Here is a 12,081-nt window from a genome sequence, read left to right on the forward strand (position 1 = left end):
AGTTTCAAGCCAAGAACTACACTGTGCAGAAGGAAAGATGGCAATATTTTAAGCGCAAAAGGTGACATTCTTCAAAGATGGAGGAAGCATCTGAATGAACTGCTGAATTCCGACCTGCCTTCAGAAGTAAGCGGATCGATAGTCAGAAACTTGATTGTTTTATCAAGTTTCTGACTATCGATCCTGCATCATGCACTTCTGTCAACGAGTCTACTGATACCCCCCTCGTTGACAGAAGTGCATGATGCTATAAAAAACTAAAAAACAATAAATCTTCTGGACCTGACAATACACGGTCAGAAATTTTATGGAACCTAACCGTGTACAGCTTTAGTTATGGAACCTAACCGTGTACAGCTTTTAAAGGAATTAATTCAACATATTTGAAAGAGTGCCAACGGAATGGAAACTTAGTACCATTTGCATGATACACAAAATAGATGACGTCTTAGAGTGTCGTAATTATAGAGGAATCAGTCTTCTTTGCACATCTTATAAAATTCTATTACTTTTTTTAAAGATTTTTGCCGTTTGTTGATAACTTGCCAGGCGACTATCAATGTGGATTTAGGAAGGGGAGATCTACAACTGAGTAAATTTTCAACTTAAAACAGATTCTTGAAAAATGTAGAGAATTTGGAATCGAAACTACAAGTGCAACAAGTTGACTCGCAATCTTTTTATTGATTTTAGAACAGCATATGATTGTATTAACAGAGAACTCCTTATAAAAGCTATGCATGAAATTGAAAATTCCAGAAAAACTTGTTGCACTTGTAGCTTTGACTCTCAAAGAAACAATAATTCAAGTACGCATATACGGTGTTTACACGGAACAGCTTGAGGAAAAAATGGAGTGCAATAGGGTGATGCGTTGGCATGCCTCCTATTTAGCGTAGCACTAGAAAAAGTTACAGCGATTCTTAACAGTCATTTGATTGCTTCTTTGTTTAATTTTAAGTAGTTCCTAACAGAATACTCTTTCCCCAAACAACAACATCGAAGCTCCAAGCTTACATGTAGACTTTATGAGGCTCTTAGCCATCTATTCGGCTGTGTTCCCGGAGCAGGGTAAAGCAGAAAGTAGATAGTTTCTGCCAGGAAGATAACACACTGTGAGGCTAAGGCCAGATCAGTGGTCTTCATTGGTGGCGCTCACTCACTCACACAGTTCAAATAGCGGCTTATTGCTGATGACATTGGCATTATTGCCCGAACCACACCGTCTTTGAAACAGGCATTTATGGCACTGGAACAAAGTGGCAAAAGAATTTATTTATTTGTAAACGAAAATAAAACTAAATATTTACCTTGCTTAAAGTTTGACTTAAAATTTAGTCACTTAGAAATTAGCAATTATAAATTTGAAAAAGTTAACAGTTTTACTTATTTGGGAAAAGAGATAAATAATAAAAATATGTTGGCCCCAGAAATAGATGTTTTTATGCCCTGAAGAGTTATTTAAAATCCACCTTTCTTACATTAAGAACTAAATTGCTTCTTTACAAAAGTCTTAAAAGCTCTGTCTTGACTTATGCATCAGAGATTTGGGCATTGACTTTATGTGATGAGGAAGTTCTGGGAATTTTGGAGCGAAAGATCTTGCGTTGCATTCTTGGTGGTGTCCAAGTGAATGGATCATGGAGAAGAAGATCTAATTTAGAACGCTATAAAATTTACAAACAACCTGCTTTTGTAAAATTACAGAGATTTAAATGGGCTGGACATCTAGCAGAATGAATGCAGATCATTACTGCAAGAAAATCTTTCTGGCAAAGCCCATGGGAAATAGACCTCGGGGCAGACCCCTGCTAAGATGGATTGATGGTGTCAAAAAAGATCTTAATATTTTAAAGGTTAAAAACTGGAAAACAGTTGCCAAGAGTAGAGATGCCCGGAGAAGGCCAGGGCCCTCCCAGGGCTGTCAAGCCATTGAAGAACAAGGAAAATAGTAATTTCGTTTCCACAACTATATGTCTATAGGTATGCTCCGAGATGATGACCCTGGTTGAAATGTATCATCTATCACAGCCTGTTTCACGTACTGCAAATATCGTTTTGGCACACGCTCACAAAGGCCTTTTCAATATTTCAGACGTTTTTGTAGAGGAAATTCTACCGTGAAAACAAAATTTATTCCATGTCCTTGGATAAAGTACATTCATTACATGCATTCCAAGTTAAGTTTCTAAAACTCTGTCTCTAAATTTATAGTTTTACTCAGTATTTAAACTCACTTAATTTATAATTTTTAGTAAAGTAGATTAAATAGCCGACATGCAAAAGAATTTAATGTAAGAAATAATACAGTAATTAACCTTACAAACTGAAATAAAACCATGCAGATAGCATTCACGAACTTTTCTAAAATAAGAAAAACCTCATCAATCTAATGCAGCTAGAGATGCATGGCATTCACAGTTAATGCTGACACTTTTCCTGCCTCAGAAAGAGCAAATATAATAATATCAAAGTAATGTCTAAATGGAAAAGACAGTTTTTTTAAACAGCTTGAGTTTAAAATGACGCAAGTAAATAACACATTAAGAAAGCAGAACCTTTAAAACTTTTCAAAATTGACTTCATCAGCTTAATAAGGGCACAAATACAAGTAATATCAAAACAATTGTTAAACAGCAGTGTTGCTTTTGAAGACATTTTACATGCAGTTGTTGATTTTCCAACTAGTATATATTAGTATAACACATTTTCAATATGACCAAGAAACACACTCTTTCGGAAAAAAGTAGAAGAATGTGCACTTCAGGACAAAACTACGAGTCCTAATTAATCTTTTAAAGAAAGACTTCTTAAGTACAATTTTCATTTAAAGATAATGCAGTTTGTCAAATACTAATGCAGACTCCTCTTGGTTATCAGCAATAATATGCTCAGTGATGGAAAACAAATTTTCAACTAATGTATCAGTTATTGGACATAAACAGATGACCTCCTCTGCATTTCACAGCACTTTTCAATATGAAAAATAATTTTAAAAGAAAAACACTTTTTGAGTTTTCACTAAAGAGAATTCTACAGCAATCATGAAAATTGATATGCTTTGAAATTTCTATCTGATCAGAACATTTATTATTCTATCTCTAAACTATAATTACATAACTTACCATTTTAACAGGCTACACCATGAATAAAGCATTTAGAGAATCATATTTTTTTACAAATACATTATACACTGCAACAGAAGAATGAACCGATGATTAAAAGTTTAGTTAGTTTTGAAGTGAAGAACATGCAAAACGCAGTATACAAAGCATTCACCTCTAACAATAAAAGCAGTTGTTATATAGCTGTGTATACAAACAAAGACTTTTATATGGCACATTACAGTTCATATGATTTTAATTTTATGCTTGAATTTATCTGCCACACTGGCTGGAAGATCTTGTCTTGCCAGTATATTTGTGATTATTGACTAGGTGTTTTCGACTGGCGAGATATTAAGAAAACCTTATGCTCAGGGCTAAAACTGAACACTTTATATACTGAAGAAAATTAAATGTTGGTACATAGCATGGGCAATGTACAAACATTCCTCTGTAGAAAGGTTGTAATAGAGACTCCAAAGATATGGCACAGCCACTGTCATTAAAACCTCAGTAATGGAATAATGATTGGTCAAAGTTACCACATATGTATGTGGCCAACAGGTGAACAAGATGAATACCCAATGGCACCCTATACTATATATTCAGGTACTGGGCTGGTATGATGACAAAGAATGCAAACTTCCAGTTTTCATTTCTCAAGGTGTTCTACAAAGGATGAGACTTTCATGATGCTGTAAGCAAAAGCATGACAATGTTAAGCCATTAATGCATCTGTGTGTACTGTTATGTTGATTCTGATTCCCATGCTATATATGAGGATGGAAAATGCAGGATATGAGGTTTGCTAGTTGTGGTATTGGAAAGTAAAACCTACTGATATTCCACACATCGTTTAAGATGGCTATTATGCGCCTATAAACTGTAAATTCTATTAACAATCATAGGATTTTGACCAACAGAAGCATCAGTTCAGCGGTATGATAATGCACAGTTCCAGTAGAGCAACTCTACAGCGACTGAATTCTGAGATATATTGAAATGAATTTCTTCTTTTTACAACAAGCATAACATAATCTCCAATTCAAAAAAGCAACAAACAGACACAATTTCTGAATACTACTTTGCCAAACTTTTGCTTCTAATGAACACACATCTGTTCATCATTTGCATATCCCAACATATTTTAGCTTTCAAGCAAATTTCAAACTTTTTGTGTGCTTCTTTCATGCTGTAACAATTTTAATGGCCAAAAATGTATAACTACTTAAAAAAAAAAACAGCTAATGCTAAGAATTATTAACATAGAAAAAACTGCTTGACTTAACATATTTTTCATGCACATGCTATTTTTTTTTTTTTTTTTTTTTTTTTTACAAAAATACACTCTGAAGCTGATAATTGCAATCATTTTGGAATTTTAGTAAATTATTTCACATTTTCTAACCCAGCCTACCTCTGTAAACACATATAATAAATGGAAAACATAAAAACTGTAATTCCTAAAACATTCAGGAGAGGAAAAAATGATCTAGATTATGCTGTACAAATTACAATTAAAATATACGTAAATTATTAAAATATATACTTAAACACAAAAAAGTAAAATGATGCTACATTTTCACTTGCACTTATACTTTGTGGATGTATATAAGAATTGTTCAGGAAATTAAAAAAATAAACATGACTAAAACAACAATACATATTTTTATTAGATCTAAAATCACACAACAGAAGCAAAGCTTCTAAACACAGATTGGCACAACATCAATCTTCAGCATCTGAACCACTTGTGTAACCAAGCTGGGTGCTCCACCAGCTATGTACTTCCACAACAACAGTACTCATTTTTTGAGATGGTGGTTGAACTGTTCCTTCTTCTTCTTCTGGAGTGGGAGAGGACAATTCACTACTTTCACTCAAATCAGGTAGTCCTTTCGAAACTGCAATAATAATAATAATAATACAGGTTTGAATACGCAAGATACTTAACATATGCACCAAAAATAATTAATAAATAACAATTTTAACAAAATGTGATATGAAGGCTGTCAGTTTTGATAGAAAACAGCTAATAATTTTAATAGATAAAGTGAAAAACACATTTTAATTACAAAGACAATTTCAATTTAGACATCCTAAACTTATATCTTTAATAATTTAAATGAGATTATTTTAATATGTAAATTTGAGAATGAAGAATTTTAAGCAGATGCACGGTTTATTTGTTAAACATTTCGCATTAATTGTAACTTTACCAGGTTAGATTAATGGAGATAAGAACAGCCCATTACTCACATACTTTCTAAAACATTTCAGCTTTGTTTTTTGTGTTAACTGCTGTCTAGCCACATCACCTTACATTATCTTCATATATTATGGGATGGAAGAAAATGAAAGATATATTTCAATATTCATGCATATAGATCACATAAAATATATAATTCATGATACTGAATAGTATTGTAAATACATAACAATCCAGAAAATTTAAATCGGGTAGTTCCTTTATTGTTGTTATGCAGTAGTAAGATCTTAATAAGCTTAAGCTGATATGTTTTGCATTGTTAGAAGAAGAATAAATGAGCACTTAATAGTACATATAATACAGAATAAAACTATCTTATCTAAAACTACTTTTGAAACTGCAATATATGATCCTAAATTATATTTTTTAAAAAAGGCTACTCCTTGCGCACAGAAGCATTGGTAAATCATAACATACATTTTCATATACTAAAAATAAAGTATGGTATTTAGGATGAAAACTGAAAGATTTGATGTAATGTATGCAGTCACTTCCAAATGAATGAAATTCATCTATAAAAAGCACTTTCTTCTACAATTAAAGTACCTCTAGCAGAAGATTTTTAACTTATTCACTTCTTACCCTTTACAGAACTCAACAGCATTTCCATTCACCAATGCCATAAAATCCAGTATCATAAAGTAGCTTTTAAAAGATGAATACAGAAAAACCATTTCAATGCTCTCTCTCATACTAAACACTTACTATGGTTTTGCAACAGCTGGATTTAACTTTCTTTATGATAAGTTTACCATCTCAAATAGTCACTAGATTCATTCAATCATTTCTAGAAGCCTTTTCCACTTACTGAGTCTGAAATAATACTACACACATGCACAAATCTGCACTTTGCTCCATACAAAGACTTGATATGATAGACAGATATCGTCTCGCAAATGACGATGATGTATTTTTTTGGGGAAAGGGGGTGTTTCCATAGCAGAATACTTGATAGTCAAGCAAAGGAGGATATAAAATGTCAGTGAAATAAAAGGTTTTTAATTGGTGCTTTCCTTGAACTTCAGATAAACACGGCACATCGAGGTATGACATGTGATAAAAGCATAAGATGAATAACAGGGTGCGATTAATTGCTATGAGTATGACAATGATAACTGCTATGAGGTGATGCATTACTTCAGAATGGATACTATCCATGACTCGATATGATAGACATACGATACGATTGATATGATAGACAGATATCGTCTCGCAAATGACGATGATGTATTTTTTTGGGGAAAGGGGGTGTTTCCATAGCAGAATACTTGATAGTCAAGCAAAGGAGGATATAAAATGTCAGTGAAATAAAAGGTTTTTAATTGGTGCTTTCCTTGAACTTCAGATAAACACGGCACATCGAGGTATGACATGTGATAAAAGCATAAGATGAATAACAGGGTGCGATTAATTGCTATGAGTATGACAATGATAACTGCTATGAGGTGATGCATTACTTCAGAGTGGATACTATCCATGACTCGAATCTCACATTTTATAGAATTCCCACTCTTGTTCCAGTCTTCGACAGCTGCATTCCATGCATCAGCATCACTGCAACACACTGAAGAGAACAATAGCTACAGCCACACTGATAACCTCACTGACATGCCACAAGGATGATGTCCAGGATGACACACAGTCTTGGCTTCTACAGTGGGATTATAAGGCATTTATACTTTGAGCACTGCACAGATGCATGGGAGAATGCAAACTTCCCAAAGATTTTTAACAATCACATAACTGCAACTTTCACATCAGTGTAGCAACATTTACTTCTCGCCATTCACACAATCAAGTATAAAAGATAAAATAAATGTAATGAAGTAATACTAAATTTATTAATAAACTAATAAATTTAAAGACAAATAATTTTAATAAAAAATTTTCAAAACTCAAAAACTTAACTATTTTATTTAATCTTCACTGTAACATTGTTTTTAATGGTATCATACCACTAAAAAGTTCTAAATTCACTAAATTTCAGACCTTCCACTACAGTTTTGTGTACGTACTATGAAACTAAGAGAAGATATACAAAATTTACATAATTTAAACAAAGTTCTTAATTATTGATGCATCATAAAGTTAATTATTTATTCAGTCATTATTATTCTATCAAAAATAATGCAAGATTTGTTTCATATGAAAGGTTCAACCAATGCAATAATTCAGATAATATCAGTAAATTTACGATGAAGTTAATATGGAAGAACTTATTCAAAATGAAATCATTTATTGCTCTTCTTTCACTCTTTAATAAAATTTTAGGGCCATCATAATAATTTTTATGGCAAAAACCATATGGACTAATAGCTTTGTAGCAGATAATGAAATATTCTCATGTACTGATTTAAAATTTGAAATTTATTTAAAAGCTTCTTTATACTTTTTAAATTTTCCAAGCCCACATTAAAACTGAAATTTGAAAAGATATTTCACAGCTTTTAAACATGCAACAGTTGATTATCATAAAAAAGTTAATCCTCCCTTCCTAACATCTTTGTTGAGGATGTGATATGAACACTGATTCATATATTAGATGCAGTGAAAACTATAAAACTCCTTACAGCCTAGTCCATTCATTACCAGCTGAAACCAACATGAGCCAATATTCTTGATCTTATCAACTAGATTAATCATTTTAATTTTTATATAGATTTATCTAAGTAATGGACAATACAAGCAAAATCAAATACAAATGATATCAAAATTAATTTATAAATAAAACTGCAATATGGTTCAATCAATATAATTTATGAATCTACCAAACAAAGTATTTTGGAAAGTTTTGATGCCTGCAAGCATAGCAGATTCATAAAGTACAGGGTTTAAGAGCCTATCATACCCTTAAAATAGCAGATTTACTATTTAAAAAAAATAGTTGGAAACCTTTTGAAATGAAACCTCTCATAATTGTGAATTATAAGACTCCATAAATTCCCCTGTACTTGAATGTACTGTTTGATATTTTTACTGATTTTATGCTATAGTGAAGATGGAAACATAGGTGCTTATCATAATTTGAAACTGAGCACTAAAAAAAGAAATTTATGATGCAACATTTAGACATGTAATTAGTAATATAGGACTAATTTATTCAGGTTATAACCTGGCTGTCTTGCATTCCATTTCTTATTTTGAAATCTGTCCTTTTCAGCTCTGACAGCTCCATCAGAAAGGGAAGGGGCCAAAAATTTTCTCCCACCCTGAAATAAAACAAATAAATTTTTTCTACATAGGAATAAAATAGCTGATGTTTTCAAAACATTAATATACAGATTTATTTTAAACAAGTACAACAATTTAACCGCTGTTTCTTATATTCTTAGAATAAAAAAGCCCAAATTCTTTGTATATAGAACAAAGTCCGAGATCCGGAATCGTTGGGACTTTGGCAATTTTGGGTTTTAGATAGATCCAGATTTTAGATCGCCAGTTTGTAGATACAAAAAACTAGGGCTTCATTTCCAGCTGAAACAGAAAAATGCTAACCACTCAAGAGGATATAATGTGATATTGACCAGCATCAATAGAACATCAGTGAAAATACTGTCGTTGGCCACAGTGCTCCTCCTAACCATCAGTTGTTTAAATGTGACATGCAGGAATGTTGGTTAGTCCATAGAAAATCATATTTATGGCACACTTGCTTCCTTGTTTTAATCAATATTCTGTATTATTAAATTTTGTAAGGGAAGAAAAGAAATTTTTCTTACATATTTTATTTTTCATTTTTTAGCTGGTGGTCTATAGGTCTGGGTATTAGATCATTATATCAAATATTGCACATCTGGATTTTAGAGATTGTACAGTATTTAGTTGTTCACATATTTTACCCCTCAATTGAAAAATTCATAGCCTAGCCCTTTAAAATTCCATGTAGAAGTCATACTACTACTTCTCAGTATGGCTTAATATATATTGGTCAGTTCAGCTAAAGCTTTATAATTTCACTTTAAACCAAATAAGATAAAATAAATAAATGTTTAATTGTTTACAGTTCCTCATTTCTGTACCTTGCCTTAAATGTTTTATCTGCCAGAATTCGCTAGAAAAACTATTCTCTCACTTTAGCTTTCATTTCTAGCATATAAACAACAACATCAAATACCACTTCTGCAATGTAATATCTGAAATTTTGCATTTGCGCAAAATATACTAAAGAATATTCATGGATTTTATAATAATGAAGACACAAACAATTGCCAAATTTTTAAGCTCAAATTTATACTATATAAAACACTCTTTGCATATTTACTGTAAGGTTTAAATCACTATCTTTGTTGCAGACATTTTAACATATATAGTACACACGTTTACAAGTTTGTTACAATGGTTACATTATCGTGTTTGTTATCAGTGAAATGAACACATGAATCTGATAACACATATTTTATATTTTGCTATTAAATCAGTCATATGACTACTACACACATATGTTAATACTACAGTCTTCTTCGAAGTGCCCAATAAATTATTCTAAATATGCAGGCATTTTATATATTTATAATTACTAAATTAACCAGAAGTAGTTTTAAATTTAGTGTAAATATGCTTAGCAATATTTGTCTAATCTTCCAGACCTGCAGTACCAAATCCATAAATGATTTTTCAAACAGCAGTCAAATAATTTTCATATTTATAGTGATAGGATAAATCTGATTGTTATCCTGGGTATGGCACGTAGCAGCATTTGACGTTTTAAATCACTTAAAAAAATAAGCATTTATTGTAATATTTTTCAAAAATATATCAGTAGTAACAATATGTTGAAAGTTTCCCCTTTATGTATAGACATACTACGCTTTTTGTTAATACTTAAAGGGATTACACTTTTCACATTATAGAATTTTTAAATATGAATACTATCATATCAAACCATTTAAACTAAGCACAAGCAGTTAAACTTCCTATGTACTCATGTTTTTTTAAGTTAACAAAACTGTGCTGGGTTATGCACTGTTTTAAATGGAAAAACTTTCCTTATATTCTCAACCTACATTTCTTAAGAAACCATTCTATGCATTGAAAAAAACTTCATATTTTGCATATCTGATCTGCACTGAAAAGAATTGACAAATTTGATATTTGGGTTACAGCAAATTTGCTTCTATTTTTATTTGCTGTTTAACTTATTTATATTATTATTCACTGTTAAAAATGACAATATATTCTAACAATAATTTACAAAACAATACTAAATTCAAAATCAATGAGTTAATATTTAATTTAAAAACACAGTTACCTGGGAGGAAATGCTGTCCGACCTTGTGGGCAGCTGGCCCTTTTTACGATGCCTAACTGAGGCAGCTGCAGCCTCTTCTTTGCCTTCCTCTTTTATTTCAGATGCAACTGGCTTATTTGGAAGAATTTCAGAGCCCGCAAGCAATGCTTCAGTTGTAGCTCTTAGACTATTAATAAGACTATTCTGTTGTTTTTGCTAAAAAGAAACATACATACATTAATTAGAATAAGCATTAAGGGATCGCAAGAGCCCTTTGTCAAACTCAGTGGTAAAGGATCAATTAGCGGTAAAGGAATGCAAGACTCTAATTATTTTGTCATTCATTTGCACTACATTTCTTTGAAACGAGCTGGCAGGAGATAATTGTACGCATGACAAAAACTTTATCGTTAAACATCAATTCCAAAATGTTAAATAAATAATTCTATTTAAATTTCTTTTCCTACGCAGACTTCACAAACTAAACAGAGAACTGTTAGCAGTTGTCTAACTGCCATTAATTAAATAAATGTTCAGCAAATTTACTGGGATTAGTAGAAAAAAAGCAGGTCTAAAATTTTGTAGATGCACTGAGTACATTAAATAAAAGAAATCATTCCAAAGTTTTTCATAAAGAACATAAACCTTACTATACCCCCCAAGGAAAGGTGGGAAAAAGACTAAACTTTTAATCATTAGAACACATAATTTATTCTAACAAGTCTTACACCATTCTTTTGTTAAAAAACAACTCAAAAAATTTTCAACTGTTGAAGTGTCTATATACTTTAGTTAATGATTTTAATTTGATCTTTACTCTTTAAGAGCTTTTACACACAATCAAAGATATGTTACACTGGAAACATATCCAAAATACCATAATCTGCAGACAAGCATACTGTGAAATTTTCTTTCCTTCAATTCAGAGGGATCGGAGATATTCCTGCATGCCCTGCATTTTGTATGGAGGAAAACATATCCCAATAACCATTTTATATCAATATTAACCACATTGTGGTAGAATATTGCTCATCATCTTTGTTAGAAATGTTATTGTAACTTTAGGGTCCCACTGGCATGCTTTGCTTAATGAATAAAAATGCTTAATGAACTTAAAAAAGCATAAAAGCTAGTTTGCTTTTACTTTTATGAGAGCAGCAACAATTTTGATTAGAATGAAAGGTAAGCTACCATATTAAATATAATATTTCACAATAGTGCAGAAACAAAAAATTAGGAAAAAAAATTATAACACATTACTATTATTACTTTATATTTTGTTTTCAGGCATACCAGTGATTAGAAGTGCATGAAGGCCTAATCTGAAATTTCTGAGCTAGATATCCCTACAATAATTAGGAGTAGTTATGCAGTTTATATATATTGTAGATGTGTTAGGTTTTTTTTTTTTTTTTAATCAGGAAAGTTAAGAAATGTGCAATGCCCTCACCGGGACTTGAGCCTCGGACCTCTCGAATATG

General features: G+C 31.6%; 1 protein-coding gene across 1 annotated transcript in view; it reads right to left on the reverse strand.

Moving 5' to 3' along the window:
* Positions 1-4,753: 4,753 nt before the first annotated feature.
* The window catches only part of na (sodium leak channel non-selective protein na), a 135,694-nt gene continuing 128,366 nt past the window's right edge, over positions 4,754-12,081 (reverse strand). The window contains exons 39-41 of the mRNA XM_085812895.1: positions 10,622-10,816; positions 8,486-8,582; positions 4,754-5,008 (exon numbers count right to left, since the gene is read on the reverse strand). Coding sequence (XP_085669021.1) covers positions 4,833-5,008; positions 8,486-8,582; positions 10,622-10,816 — 468 coding nt within the window. The 3' untranslated portion in view covers positions 4,754-4,832. The remainder of the gene's footprint in view (positions 5,009-8,485; positions 8,583-10,621; positions 10,817-12,081) is intronic.

Source organism: Stegodyphus dumicola, chromosome 3 (assembly GCF_044657685.1).
Source record: "Stegodyphus dumicola isolate Sdum_Otavi_A_Nest chromosome 3, ASM4465768v1".
NCBI classification, from domain to species: Eukaryota; Metazoa; Arthropoda; class Arachnida; order Araneae; family Eresidae; genus Stegodyphus; species Stegodyphus dumicola.